This window comes from Ranitomeya imitator, chromosome 2, assembly GCF_032444005.1.
Source record: "Ranitomeya imitator isolate aRanImi1 chromosome 2, aRanImi1.pri, whole genome shotgun sequence".
Taxonomy (NCBI): Eukaryota; Metazoa; Chordata; class Amphibia; order Anura; family Dendrobatidae; genus Ranitomeya; species Ranitomeya imitator.
The window spans coordinates 604,217,746-604,231,644 of NC_091283.1; the positions used below are offsets into that span (position 1 = coordinate 604,217,746).

The window sequence follows — 13,899 nt, forward strand, 5'->3', positions numbered from 1 at the left end:
AATGTATAGTGTACAGGTAATACTGAGATCACCAGTGACATTATGCACAGGAGCTCTATATAGTGTCAATGTACAGGTAATACTGTGATGACCAGTGCCATTATACACAGGAGCTCTGTATATAGTGCACATTGTCTGTGTACAGGTAATACAGTGATCACCAGTAACATTATACAAAGAAGCTCTGTATATAGTGTCAGTGTACAGGTAATACAGTGATCAACGGTGACATTATACACAGCATTTCTATATATAGTGTACAGGTAATACAGTGCTCACTATTGACATTATGCACAGGAGCTCTGTATATAGTGTATAGTGTACAGGTAATACAGGGATCGTCAGTGACATTGTACACAGGAGCTCCGTATATAGTGTCAGTGTACAGGTAATACAGCGATGACCAGTGCCATTATACACAGGAGGTCTGTATATAGTGTACAGGTAATACAGTGATCACTAGTGACATACACAGGAGCTCTGTGTATAGTGTACAGGTAATACAGTGATCACTGGTGACATTATACACAGGACCTCTGTATATAGTGTATCCTGTACAGGTAATACAGGGATCGCCAGTGCCATTATACACAATAGCTCTGTATATAGTGCAGTGTCAGTGTACAGGTAATACAGTGATCACCAGTGACATTATACAAAGGAGCTCTGTATATAGTGTACAGTGTTGTGAATTCTGTTGTCAAGCTCCCTCCTGTGGTCATGAATGGTACTTAGGCTGGTTCTGTCCATGGACTTCCTCTGGTGGTGGTGAGTGGGGCTGCGGCTTCTGAGGTTCCTTCCACAGGTGATGAGGTTAATTCGTTAGCTGGCTGCTCTATTTAACTCCACCTAGATCATTGCTCCATGCCACCTGTCAATGTTCCAGTATTGGTCTAGTTCACTCCTGGATCGTTCTTGTGACCTGTCTTCCCAGCAGAAGCTAAGTTCCTGCTTGTTTTTCTCTGGTTTGCTATTTTTCTGTCCAGCTTGCTATTTTGATTGTTGTCTTGCTTGCTGGAAGCTCTGGGACGCAGAGGGAGCGCCTCCGCACCGTGAGTCGGTGCGGAGGGTCTTTTTGCGCCCTCTGCGTGGTCTTTTTGTAGTTTTTTGTGCTGACCGCAAAGCTACCTTTCCTATCCTCTGTCTGTTCAGTAAGTCGGGCCTCACTTTGCTAAATCTATTTAATCTCTGTGTTTGTAATTTTCATCTTTACTCACAGTCATTATATGTGGGGGGCTGCCTTTTCCTTTGGGGAATTTCTCTGAGGCAAGGTAGGCTTTATTTTTCTATCTTTAGGGCTAGCTAGTTCCTTAGGCTGTGTCGAGTTGCATAGGGAGCGTTAGGAGCAATCCACGGCTATTTCTAGTGTGTGTGATAGGATTAGGGATTGCGGTCAGCAGAGTTCCCACGTCTCAGAGCTCGTCCTATATTATCAGTAACTATCAGGTCATTCCGTGTGCTCTTAACCACCAGGTCATAACAGTACAGGTGGCCCAAAGTACCAATGCATCTCAATAGAGGGATAAGAGAAGTTCTGAGACCATTTTTTTTTCTTTGCAGTGTGTTTTGTCTCTCTTTTCCCCTTTACCTCTGGGTGGTTCAGGATACAGGTGTAGATATGGACATTCAAGGTCTGTCCTCTTGTATCGATAATCTCACTGCAAGGGTACAAAACATTCAAGATTTTGTGGTTCAGAATCCAATGTTAGAGCCTAGGATTCCTATTCCTGATTTGTTTTTTGGGGATAGATCTAAGTTTCTGAATTTCAAAAATAATTGTAAATTGTTTCTTGCTTTGAAACCTCGCTCCTCAGGTGACCCTGTTCAACAAGTGAAAATCATTATTTCTTTGTTGCGTGGTGACCCTCAAGACGGGGCATTTTCCCTTGCGCCAGGAGATCCGGCATTGCGTGATGTTGATGCGTTTTTTCTGGCGCTCGGATTGCTTTATGATGAACCTAATTCAGTGGATCAGGCAGAGAAAATCTTGCTGGCTCTGTGTCAGGGTCAGGATGAGGTAGAGATATATTGTCAGAAGTTTAGGAAGTGGTCTGTACTCACTCAGTGGAATCAATGTGCCCTTGCAGCAATTTTCAGAAATTGTCTCTCTGAAGCCCTTAAGGATGTCATGGTGGGATTTCCCATGCCTGCTGGTCTGAATGAGTCTATGTCTTTGGCCATTCAGATCGATCGACGCTTACGTGAGCGTAAAGCTGTGCACCATTTGGCGGTATTATCTGAGCATAGACCAGAGCCTATGCAATGTGATAGGACTTTGACCAGAGCTGAACGGCAAGAACACAGACGTCGGAATGGGCTGTGCTTTTACTGTGGTGATTCCACTCATGCTATCTCCGATTGTCCTAAGCGCACTAAGCGGTTAGCTAGGTCTGCCACCATTGGTACGGTACAGTCGAAATTTCTTTTGTCCGTTACTCTGATCTGCTCTTTGTCATCCTATTCTGTTATGGCATTTGTGGATTCAGGCGCTGCCCTGAATTTGATGGACTTGGAGTTTGCTAGGCGCTGTGTTTTTTTCTTGGAGCCCTTGCAGTATCCTATTCCATTGAGAGGAATTGATGCAACGCCTTTGGCCAAGAATAAGCCTCAGTACTGGACCCAATTGACCATGTGCATGGCTCCTGCACATCAGGAGGATATTCGCTTTTTGGTGTTGCATAATCTGCATGATGTGGTCTGTTGTGAATTCTGTGGCAGAGCTCCCTCCTGTGGTCACAAGTGATACTTCGGCTGGTTCTCTCTGTGAGCTTCCGTTGGTGGAGGAAAGTGGTACTGCGGCTTCTGAGTTTCCTTCCTCAGGTGATGTGGTGAAGTCGTTAGGTGCTGCTCTATTTAACTCCACCTAGTGCTTTGATCCTGGCCTCCAGTCAATGTTCTAGTATTGGACCTGTTTCCTCCTGGATCGTTCCTGTGGCCTGCTGCTCTGCATAGCTAAGTTCCTCTTTGCTATTTGTTTGCTGTTTTTTTCCTGTCCAGCTTGTCAATTTGTTTTTTTCTGCTTGCTGGAAGCTCTGGGACGCAGAGGGTGTACTTCCGTGCCGTTAGTTCGGTACGGAGGGTCTTTTTGCCCCCTTTGCATGGTTTTTGTAGGGTTTTGTGTTGACCGCAAAGTTACCTTTCCTATCCTCGCTCTGTTCAGAAAGTTGGGCCTCACTTTGCTAAATCTATTTCATCTCTACGTTTGTTTTTTCATCTTAACTCACAGTCATTATATGTGGGGGCTGCCTTTTCCTTTGGGGTATTTCTCTGAGGCAAGGTAGGCTTATTTTCTATCTTCAGGCTAGCTAGTTTCTCAGGCCGTGCCGAGTTGGATAGGGAGCGTTAGGCGCAATCCACGGCTGCCTTTAGTGTGTTGGAGAGGATTAGGGATTGCGGTCAACAGAGTTCCCACGTCTCAGAGCTCGTTCTTGTTTTTTGGGTTATTGCCAGGTCACTGTATGTGCGCTGACCTCTATGTCCATTGTGGTACTGAATTACCTTTCATAACAGTGGTCGTTTTGGTGTTGCCATGGCTACAGGTCCATAATCCAGTATTGGATTGGAAATCTATGTCTGTGTCCAGCTGGGGTTGTCAGGGAGTACATGGTGATGTTCCATTTTTGTCTATTTCGTCATCCACCCCTTCTGAAGTCCCGGAGTTTTTGTCGGATTACCGAGATGTATTTGATGAGCCCAAATCCAGTGCCCTACCTCCTCATAGGGATTGCGATTGTGCTATCAATTTGATTCCTGGTAGTAAGTTTCCTAAGGGCCGACTGTTCAATTTATCTGTGCCAGAGCACGCCGCTATGCGGAGTTATGTAAAGGAATCCTTGGAGAAGGGTCATATTCGCCCGTCGTCGTCACCATTGGGAGCAGGGTTTTTTTTTGTGGCCAAGAAGGATGGTTCTTTGAGACCTTGTATTGATTACCGCCTTCTTAATAAGATCACAGTCAAATTTCAGTACCCTTTGCTGCTGCTGTCTGATTTATTTGCTCGAATTAAGGGGGCTAGTTGGTTCACCAAGATAGATCTTCGTGGTGCGTATAATCTTGTGCGTATTAAACAGGGCGATGAATGGAAAACAGCATTTAATACGCCCGAGGGCCATTTTGAGTACCAGGTTATGCCATTCGGGCTTTCCAATGCTCCATCAGTATTTCAGTCCTTTATGCATGACATCTTCCGAGAGTACCTGGATAAATTCCTGATTGTATATTTGGATGATATTTTGGTCTTCTCGGATGATTGGGAGTCTCACGTGAAGCAGGTCAGAATGGTGTTCCAGGTCCTTCGTGCGAATTCTTTGTTTGTGAAGGGGTCAAAGTGTCTCTTTGGAGTTCAGAAGGTTTAATTTTTGGGTTTCATTTTTTTCCCTTCTACTATCGAGATGGACCCTGTTAAAGTCCAGGCCATTTATGATTGGACTCAGCCGACATCTGTGAAGAGTCTGCAAAAGTTCCTGGGCTTTGCTAATTTTTATCGTCGCTTCATCAGTAATTTTTCTAGTGTTGCTAAACCGTTGACTGATTTGACCAAGAAGGGTGCTGATGTGGTCAATTGGTCTTCTGCTGCTGTGGAAGCTTTTCAGGAGTTGAAGCGTCGTTTTTCTTCTGCCCCTGTGTTGTGCCAGCCAGATGTTTCGCTTCCGTTTCAGGTCGAGGTTGATGCTTCTGAGATTGTAGCAGGTCCTGTTTTGTCGCAAAGAAGTTCTGATGGCTCGGTGATGAAACCATGTGCCTTCTTTTCTAGAAAGTTTTCGCCTGCTGAGCGCAATTATGATGTTGGCAATCGAGAGTTGTTGGCCATGAAGTGGGCATTCAAGGAGTGGCTTCATTGGCTTGAAGGAGCCAAGCATCGCGTGGTGGTCTTGACGGATCACAAGAATTTGACTTATCTCGAGTCTGCCAAACGGTTGAATCCTAGACAGGCTCGTTGGTCGCTATTTTTCCGTTTTGATTTTGTGGTTTCGTACCTTCCAGGCTCTAAGAATGTGAAGGCTGATGCCCTGTCAAGGAGTTTTGTGCCCGACTCTCCGGGTGTTCCTGAGCCGGCGGGTATTCTCAAAGAGGGGGTAATTTTGTCTGCCATCTCCCCTGATTTGCGGCGGGTGCTGCAAAAATTTCAGGCTGATAGACCTGACCGTTGCCCAGCAGAGAAACTGTTTGTCCCTGATAAATGGACTAGTAGAGTTATCTCTGAGGTTCATTGTTCGGTGTTGGCTGGTCATCCGGGAATCTTTGGTACCAGAGATTTGGTGGCTAGATCCTTTTGGTGGCCGTCTTTGTCGCGGGATGTGCGTTCTTTTGTGCAGTCCTGTGGGACTTGTGCTCGGGCTAAGCCCTGCTGTTCTCGTGCCAGTGGGTTGCTTTTGTTCTTGCCGGTCCCGAAGAGGCCCTGGACGCATATCTCTATGGATTTTATTTCGGATCTCCCTGTCTCTCAAAATATGTCGGTCATTTGGGTGGTCTGTGATCGCTTCTCTAAGATGGTCCATTTGGTACCCTTGTCTAAATTGCCTTCCTCCTCTGATTTGGTGCCATTGTTTTTCCAGCATGTGGTTCGTTTACATGGCATTCCGGAGAACATAGTTTCGGACAGAGGTTCCCAGTTTGTTTTGAGGTTTTGGCGAGCCTTTTGTGCTAGGATGGGCATTGATTTGTCTTTTTCCTCGGCTTTCCATCCTCAGACAAATGGCCAAACCGAACGAACTAATCAGACTTTGGAAACATATCTGAGATGCTTTGTTTCTGCTGATCAGGATGACTGGGTGTCCTTTTTGCCTTTGGCTGAGTTCACCCTTAATAATCGGGCCAGCTCGGCTACTTTGGTTTCGCCGTTTTTCTGCAATTCTGGTTTCCATCCTCGTTTCTCTTCAGGGCAGGTTGAGTCTTCGGACTGTCCTGGTGTAGATACTGTGGTGGATAGGTTGCAGCAGATTTGGACTCATGTGGTGGACAATTTGACATTGTCCCAGGAGAAGGCTCAACGTTTCGCTAACTGCCGGCGCTGTGTGGGTCCCCGACTTCGTGTTGGGGATTTGGTTTGGTTGTCGTCTCGTTATGTTCCTATGAAGGTTTCCTCTCCTAAGTTTAAGCCTCGTTTCATTGGTCCGTATAGGATTTCTGAGGTTCTCAATCCTGTGTCGTTTCGTTTGACTCTTCCAGCTTCTTTTGCCATCCATAATGTATTCCATAGGTCATTGTTGCGGAGATACGTGGCGCCTGTGGTTCCATCCGTTGATCCTCCTGCCCCGGTGTTGGTTGAAGGGGAGTTGGAGTATGTGGTGGAGAACATTTTGGATTCTCGTATTTCGAGACGGAAACTCCAGTACCTGGTCAAATGGAAGGGTTATGGTCAGGAAGATAATTCCTGGGTCTGTGCCTCCGATGTTCATGCTGCCAATCTGGTTCGTGCCTTTCATTTGGCTCGTCCTGGTCGGCCTGGGGGCTCTGGAGAGGGTTCGGTGACCCCTCCTCAAGGGGGGGGTACTGTTGTGAATTCTGTTGTCAAGCTCCCTCCTGTGGTCATGAATGGTACTTCGGCTGGTTCTGTCCATGGGCTTCCTCTGGTGGTGGTGAGTGAGGCTGCGGCTTCTGAGGTTCCTTCCACAGGTGACGAGGTTAATTCGTTAGCTGGCTGCTCCATTTAACTCCACCTAGATCATTGCTCCATGCCACCTGTCAATGTTCCAGTATTGGTCTAGTTCACTCCTGAATCGTTCTTGTGACCTGTCTTCCCAGCAGAAGCTAAGTTCCTGCTTGTTTTTCTCTGGTTTGCTATTTTTCTGTCCAGCTTGCTATTTTGATTGTTGTCTTGCTTGTTGGAAGCTCTGGGACGCAGAGGGAGCGCCTCCGCACCGTGAGTCGGTGCGGAGGGTCTTTTTGCGCCCTCTGCGTGGTCTTTTTGTAGTTTTTTGTGCTGACCGCAAAGCTACCTTTCCTATCCTCTGTCTGTTCAGTAAGTCGGGCCTCACTTTGCTAAATTTATTTCATCTCTGTGTTTGTAATTTTCATCTTTACTCACAGTCATTATATGTGGGGGGCTGCCTTTTCCTTTGGGGAATTTCTCTGAGGCAAGGTAGGCTTTATTTTTCTATCTTTAGGGCTAGCTAGTTCCTTAGGCTGTGTCGAGTTGCATAGGGAGCGTTAGGAGCAATCCACGGCTATTTCTAGTGTGTGTGATAGGATTAGGGATTGCGGTCAGCAGAGTTCCCACGTCTCAGAGCTCGTCCTATATTATCAGTAACTATCAGGTCATTCCGTGTGCTCTTAACCACCAGGTCCATTATTGTCCTGACCACCAGGTCATAACAGTACAGGTAATACAGTGATCACCAGTGACATTATCCACAGGAGCTCTGTATATAGTGTATCGTGTACAAGTAATACAGGGATCGCCAGTGCCATTATACACAATAGCTCTGTATATAGTGCACAGTGTCAGTGTACAGGTAATACAGTGATCACCAGTGACATTATACACAGGAGCTCTGTATATAGTGTACAGGTAATACAGTGATCACCAGTGACATTATACACAATAGCTCTGTATATAGTGTGTAGTGTACAGGTAATATAGTGATCACCAGTGACATTATACACAGGAGCTCTGTATATAGTGTACAGGTAATACAGTAAACACCAGTAACATTATACACAGGAGCTCTGTATATAGTGTCAGTGTAGAGGTAACACACTGACTCACCGGTGACATCTCTAGTTGAAGTCGTTCAGCTTCGCTTTTCTTCATCAAGCCTAGACCATCAGTCACTTCTTCCAGCCAGGACTTTTCTCTGCAGAAAATAACTCACAGTTATCTAGAGCACATTCCCCAATTTTTTCCCAACTTCTACACTACGCAGCTGAATAAATACATACACCACACCATTAATTTATAATTAGTTATTATGCAAGCCACCATTCCAAATTTAGGTTGATAATCCACCACTGTGTCCCCACTAACTATACATAGCCACTTTTCCCCACCCAATAAATATATAAATTGTTTAGAACCTATACTCTTTCCCTCAATTCAATACCAGTGATATTCCTGCATCTTCAACGTCCTGCACTCTGTATTTCCCGATGCCCCAATTCATTATATATACATGCCCCCTTCACCCCAATTCATTATGTAATGTCCACTCCCCCAATCTCTATTCATCATCATTTGCTCTCTCTCACCCTCAATACAGCATAATTTGCTCTCCCCCGCACTGAAAACATAATTTACTCTCCGCTATTCTCAATGTATCATTATTTGCTGACCCCCACCCAATTCATCATCATTTGCTCTGCTTCACCTTCAATATATAATTCTTTACTTTCCCCATCTTCAATTTATCATTTAGTGTCCCCCATCCTCCAGCCTAAATACATCATTTGCTCTCCCCACCCTCCACCTTCAATTCATCATTTGCTCTCCCCACCATCCACCTTCAATTCATCATTTGCTGTCCTCCCCATCCCCACCTCAATACATCATTTACTATCCCTTGTCCACCACCCTCAATTCATCATAACCCCCCCCACACACACTGACGCAGACTCATTTAATTCATTTTATTAAAAAAAAAAAAAGGGTTTCATACTTACTTCTCATACAATCCCCTGCAGCTGCACTTCTGGTATCCTGGCGCGCGAGTTCATGCTGGCGCCAACGTGATGATGTCATCGCGTGGGCACCATTAGCAGCATGTCACAGAAGATGTGGAGGAAGCTTCCCTGGAGCTGCTGCGTGGCTGTTCTGTTTTGGAAAGATCCCTGCTCCGAGATGTGCGCTGCATTGGCGCACAATACATTATTGTACCCTGGGGCCCAGTGAGCAGAAGTAAAAGAGATTTTGCTCACCAGGCCATATACACCGATAATATTCCACAGCGCTTTACATATATTGTCATCGCTGTCCCCATTGGGGCTCACAATCTAAATTCCCTATCAATATGTCTTTGGGGTGTGGGAGGAAGCCGTAGTACTCAGAGGAAACCCACGCAAACACGGAGAGAACATACTAACTCCTTCTAGATGTTGTCCTTGGTGGGATTATAACCCAGGACCCCAGCACTGCCAAGCAACTGTGCTAACCACTGAGTCACTATGCTGCCATATACACGTTTTACATAGGACTTAAAAATGAATAATACATTTTGTATACTAGGTCTGAAGCTGAATATGATTCTGACACAGCAATGGACACCCAAGCAACAAGTGAAGAGGTAAGAGATGAACCCGCAAAGTGTAACGGTTTGTGCACATCTGTCATGTATTATTTTGCATTTTAACTTTTTTTTTTGCTACTCTGAGTGATTCGGACTGAGCTGCAATACCAGACACAGTCACTAGAATAGATATATGGAGATTAATATTATTATTTGTTTATATAGCACCATTAATTCCATGGTGCTGTACATGAGAAATGTTCCTGGTTCACGAAAAAAGCATTGTATGATTGCATAGACTATATAGGGATCGCATGTCTTTTTTTTTTGTACAGACGCAAAGGGATGACATAGATGATAAAAGAGACGACATGAAAACCCCAGTAATAACTAGCGACGACAATGTAGCCCGCATCTCCTCCGCAGCAAGTTTCTCAAGGTCTGTTCTATCTCATGACATGGAAAGCAGCGCAGGCTTGGGTAAGTGTGCTTTGGCATGCACCTTTCTATTTACAGACTCTTTATCATCTTTATTCCACCAGCGTTCCCTGATAAATAAGCATTCCTCTTCTAATGAACACTTGCCCTCTTTTTTTCCTGTATTTACTTATGGGTGTTATTCACCAACCAGACCAGTACTGTATACTGACGGACGTGTAGCTAAATATTAGCAGATGAATCAATGAAATGTAAACTTCGGCTATTGTGGATTTATGCTGCTCTCATATTGGACTTCATAGTAATGTTTAACATGAAAATTACCATTTGCTATAGTTATTGGCATTTAACCCACACTGCTTCCACTTTTCATTAAAGGGCCGTTGATACCTAAACCCTTTGGAGACTGCAATTTTTTTTCCCACATTGGTTTTTAGCTGTCATCCTCCAAAGTCAGAACATTTTCATTTTTCCATTGACTTACAACGTCTTGTTTTTTTTTTTTTTAGTGATAACAGACGTAGATTTGAATGACATCATTCTTTTTACCATATAATGTATTGAAAAACGAGAAAAGAAAATTCCAGTAGGGGGAAAAAAGAGCAACTTTACCTTTTTTTTTTTGTGTTGTTATTACAACGTTCACTCTGCGGTAAAAATAATTTGGTAAATTTGTTCTATGGATCAGTTTGCTTATGGTGATACCAAATTTAGGTAGTTGTTTTTATCTTTAACTACTGTAAAAAAAAATTGAAATGAAAGCTGTCTTCGGTCGCCATATTTTGATAGCCATAACTTGTTCATTTTTTGGTCGATAGAGTTCCATGAATGCTTGTTTTTGCTGGAAACCCTCTTACTGTATTGGTAAGCTTTTGGGGTCCATAAGTGGTTATGGTTTTTATATAATTGATTTGTTTTGGCTGGTAGCGTAACAAAAACAGGGTTTTTTTTTTAATTTCTGCTTAGTTTCTGCTTTAACATTGTAGGATAATTATTTCTTACTAGATGGTGGCCCAATTCTAACGCATCGGGTATTCTAGAATATGCATGTCCATGTATATTGCACAGCCCACGTAGTATATTGCCCAGCAACGTAGTATATTGCCCAGCCACATAGTATATTGCCCAGCAACGTAGTATATTGCCCAGCCACATAGTATATTGCCCAGTCACGTACTATATTGCCCAGCCACGTAGTATATTGCCCAGCCACATAGTATATTGCCCAGCCACGTACTATATTGCCCAGCCACATAGTATATTGCCCAGCCACGTACTATATTGCCCAGCCACATAGTATATTGCCCAGTCACGTACTATATTGCCCAGCCACATAGTATATTGCCCAGTCACGTAGTATATTGCCCAGCCACGTAGTATATTGCCCAGCGCGCGTAGTATATTGCACAGTCCGCGTAGTATATTGCCCAGCCACATAGTATATTGCCCAGCCACGTACTATATTGCCCAGCCACATAGTATATTGCCCAGCCACGTACTATATTGCCCAGCCACATAGTATATTGCCCAGTCACGTACTATATTGCCCAGTCATGTACTATATTGCCCAGCCACGTAGTATATTGCCCAGCCACGTACTATATTGCCCAGCCATGTAGTATATTGCCCAGCCACGTAGTATATTGCCCAGCGCGCGTAGTATATTGCACAGTCCGCGTAGTATATTGCCCAGCCCACGTAGTATATTGCCCAGCCACGTACTATATTGCCCAGCCACATAGTATATTGCCCAGCCACGTACTATATTGCCCAGCCACATAGTATATTGCCCAGTCACGTACTATATTGCCCAGCCACGTAGTATATTGCCCAGCCACGTACTATATTGCCCAGCCATGTAGTATATTGCCCAGCCATGTAGTATATTGCCCAGCCACGTAGTATATTGCTCAGCGCGCGTAGTATATTGCACAGTCCGCGTAGTATATTGCCCAGCCTGCGTAGTGTATTGCCCAGCCCGTGTAGTCTATTGCACAGACACGTAGTATATTGCCCAACCACATAGTATATTGCTCAGACACGTAGTATATTGCCCAGCGCATGTAGTCTATTGCCCAGCGCGTGTAGTCTATTGCCCAGCAAGTGTAGTCTATTGCCCAGCGCGCGTAGTTTATTGCCCAGCGCGCGTAGTTTATTGCCCAGCGCGCGTAGTCTATTGCCCAGCGCGCGTAGTATATTGCCCAGTCACGTAGTCTATTGCCCAGCGCACGTAGTATATTGCCCAGTCACGTAGTATATTGCACAGCCCGCGTAGTATATTGCACAGCGCACGTAGTATATTGCCCAGCCACATAGTCTATTGCCCAGCGCACGTAGTATATTGCCCAGTCACGTAGTATATTGCACAGCCCGCGTAGTCTATTGCCCAGCGCACGTAGTATATTGCCCAGTCATGTAGTATATTGCACAGCCCGCGTAGTATATTGCACAGCGCACGTAGTATATTGCCCAGCCACGTAGTCTATTGCCCAGCGCACGTAGTATATTGCACAGCCCGCGTAGTATATTGCACAGCCCGCGTAGTATATTGCACAGCCCACGTAGTATATAGCAATGTGGGCATCATATCCCTGTTAAGAATTAAAATAAAAAATAGTTATATACTCACCCTCCGTTGGCCCCTGGATCCAGGAAGCGTTTAACGACGCTCCTCGCGTGCTCCGGTCTCAAGAGTGCATTGCGATCTCGTGAGATGATGACGTAGCGGTCTCGCGAGATTGCAATGCATGGACCGGTCACCGGAGCACGCGAGGAGCGGGAAAGGCGCTGGAAGGTGAGTATATGATGATTTTTTATTTTTTTTAATTATTTTTAACATTAGATCTTTTTACTATTGATGCTGCATAGGCAGCATCAATAGTAAAAAAAAGTTGGTCACACAGGGTTAATAGCAGCGTTAATGGAGTGCGTTACACTGCGGCATAACGCGGTCCATTAGCGCTACCATTAACCCTGTGTGAGCGCTGACTGCAGGGGAGTATGGAGCGGGCCCTGCCTGCGGGAAGGAAGGAGCGGCCATGTTGCCGCCAGACTGCGCCCGTCGCTGATTGGTCGTGGCAATGGTCGTGGGCGTTTTGGTTGTCATGGATATCCATGACAGACAGAGGCCGCGACCAATGAATATCCGTGACAGAAAGACAGACAGACGGAAGTGACCCTTAGACAATTATATAGTAGATTGATTTGGACAATGCCACATAGTGTCACCAAATATGTTCATTTTTAAAAATTTTCTTACATTTTGCCATTTTCATTTTTGGAAAAGGAAGGTAATATATGTTTGTAATTGGTTATTTTTTTATGTTCTGTTACATTTTTTGTTAGTCCTCTTAGGGCACTTGAGCCTGCAATCACTTGATCACCTAAACTATGGACTGAAGTACTGTAATATTATATTATTACTGGCTTCCTATGAAACTCAGCCACCAGCTGGCCTTTATAGATGTTCTAACATGACATCCATGACCGCCTATCGGCACGTTGCGATCACTTGACTAGGTGCTGAGTGTCAGGAGTAACCCCCACCACATTACCAATCTCCTAAATGCCAGTGTCCTGATGACAGCAGCATCTAAGGGGTTGCAATGAGAGCTTGCTCCGATCACACTAGTTGTACTCAGGTGGTGGCTGTGTAATGCAGCTGGCGCCCTCTGTGCCTCAGCACTCTATACTGTCAGTGCGATCATGCGCCATAAATGCAAGGCAGATGTCACTAAGGGGTTAAATTAAGTTATGGCCTATCCAAAAATGATGCCATCTAGGTATGAAGCAGTACTGGTCAGGTTCTTCTATATCACAAATGTCAATGGACAGGAGCGCACATTGGCATGGTCACCCTTTCTGTTGGCTGTATATGGAGAGGAGCGGCCAGCTTGGATTAGCGGATAGGTGGGATCAAGCATGTACGGTATATCTTGTTTTCGTTAACATGGTGATGTGTTTTTTTTTCAGATGATGGTAGAGGAGCGGTGTCGTTCTCCGTTCTTCATCAGCGAAGTAATCAAATGGCCCATAGTGAATATGAGAAGGAAGAAGAGGACAACCCAGAAGAAGAGCCTCCAAAAGACCAAAAAGAAGAGGATGACGAAGAACTGGTGGTGTTAGACCCCGATCACGTAAGATCTCATTGAATTCATCAACCTGGGCCTTACTTGTAATGTTGGTTAGTATATGCCATAGGATGACTTCTACAAGTGTAGGCTACTAGGTAATAACCAGACTCCCAGACTGCACTTTTATGCGGCAGCCCAACAAATGTGATGTGATGCTTCATACATGT

The 13,899-nt window shown here is 44.8% G+C and overlaps 1 protein-coding gene across 3 annotated transcripts in view; it reads left to right on the forward strand.

Moving 5' to 3' along the window:
• Positions 1–13,899, forward strand: part of CCDC40 (coiled-coil domain 40 molecular ruler complex subunit) — a 103,593-nt gene that overhangs the window by 7,357 nt on the left and 82,337 nt on the right. For all 3 annotated transcript variants that reach the window (XM_069752421.1, XM_069752422.1, XM_069752420.1), the window contains exons 2-4: positions 9,161–9,218; positions 9,497–9,641; positions 13,572–13,735. In XM_069752421.1, coding sequence (XP_069608522.1) covers positions 9,192–9,218; positions 9,497–9,641; positions 13,572–13,735 — 336 coding nt within the window. In that variant the 5' untranslated portion in view covers positions 9,161–9,191. The remainder of the gene's footprint in view (positions 1–9,160; positions 9,219–9,496; positions 9,642–13,571; positions 13,736–13,899) is intronic.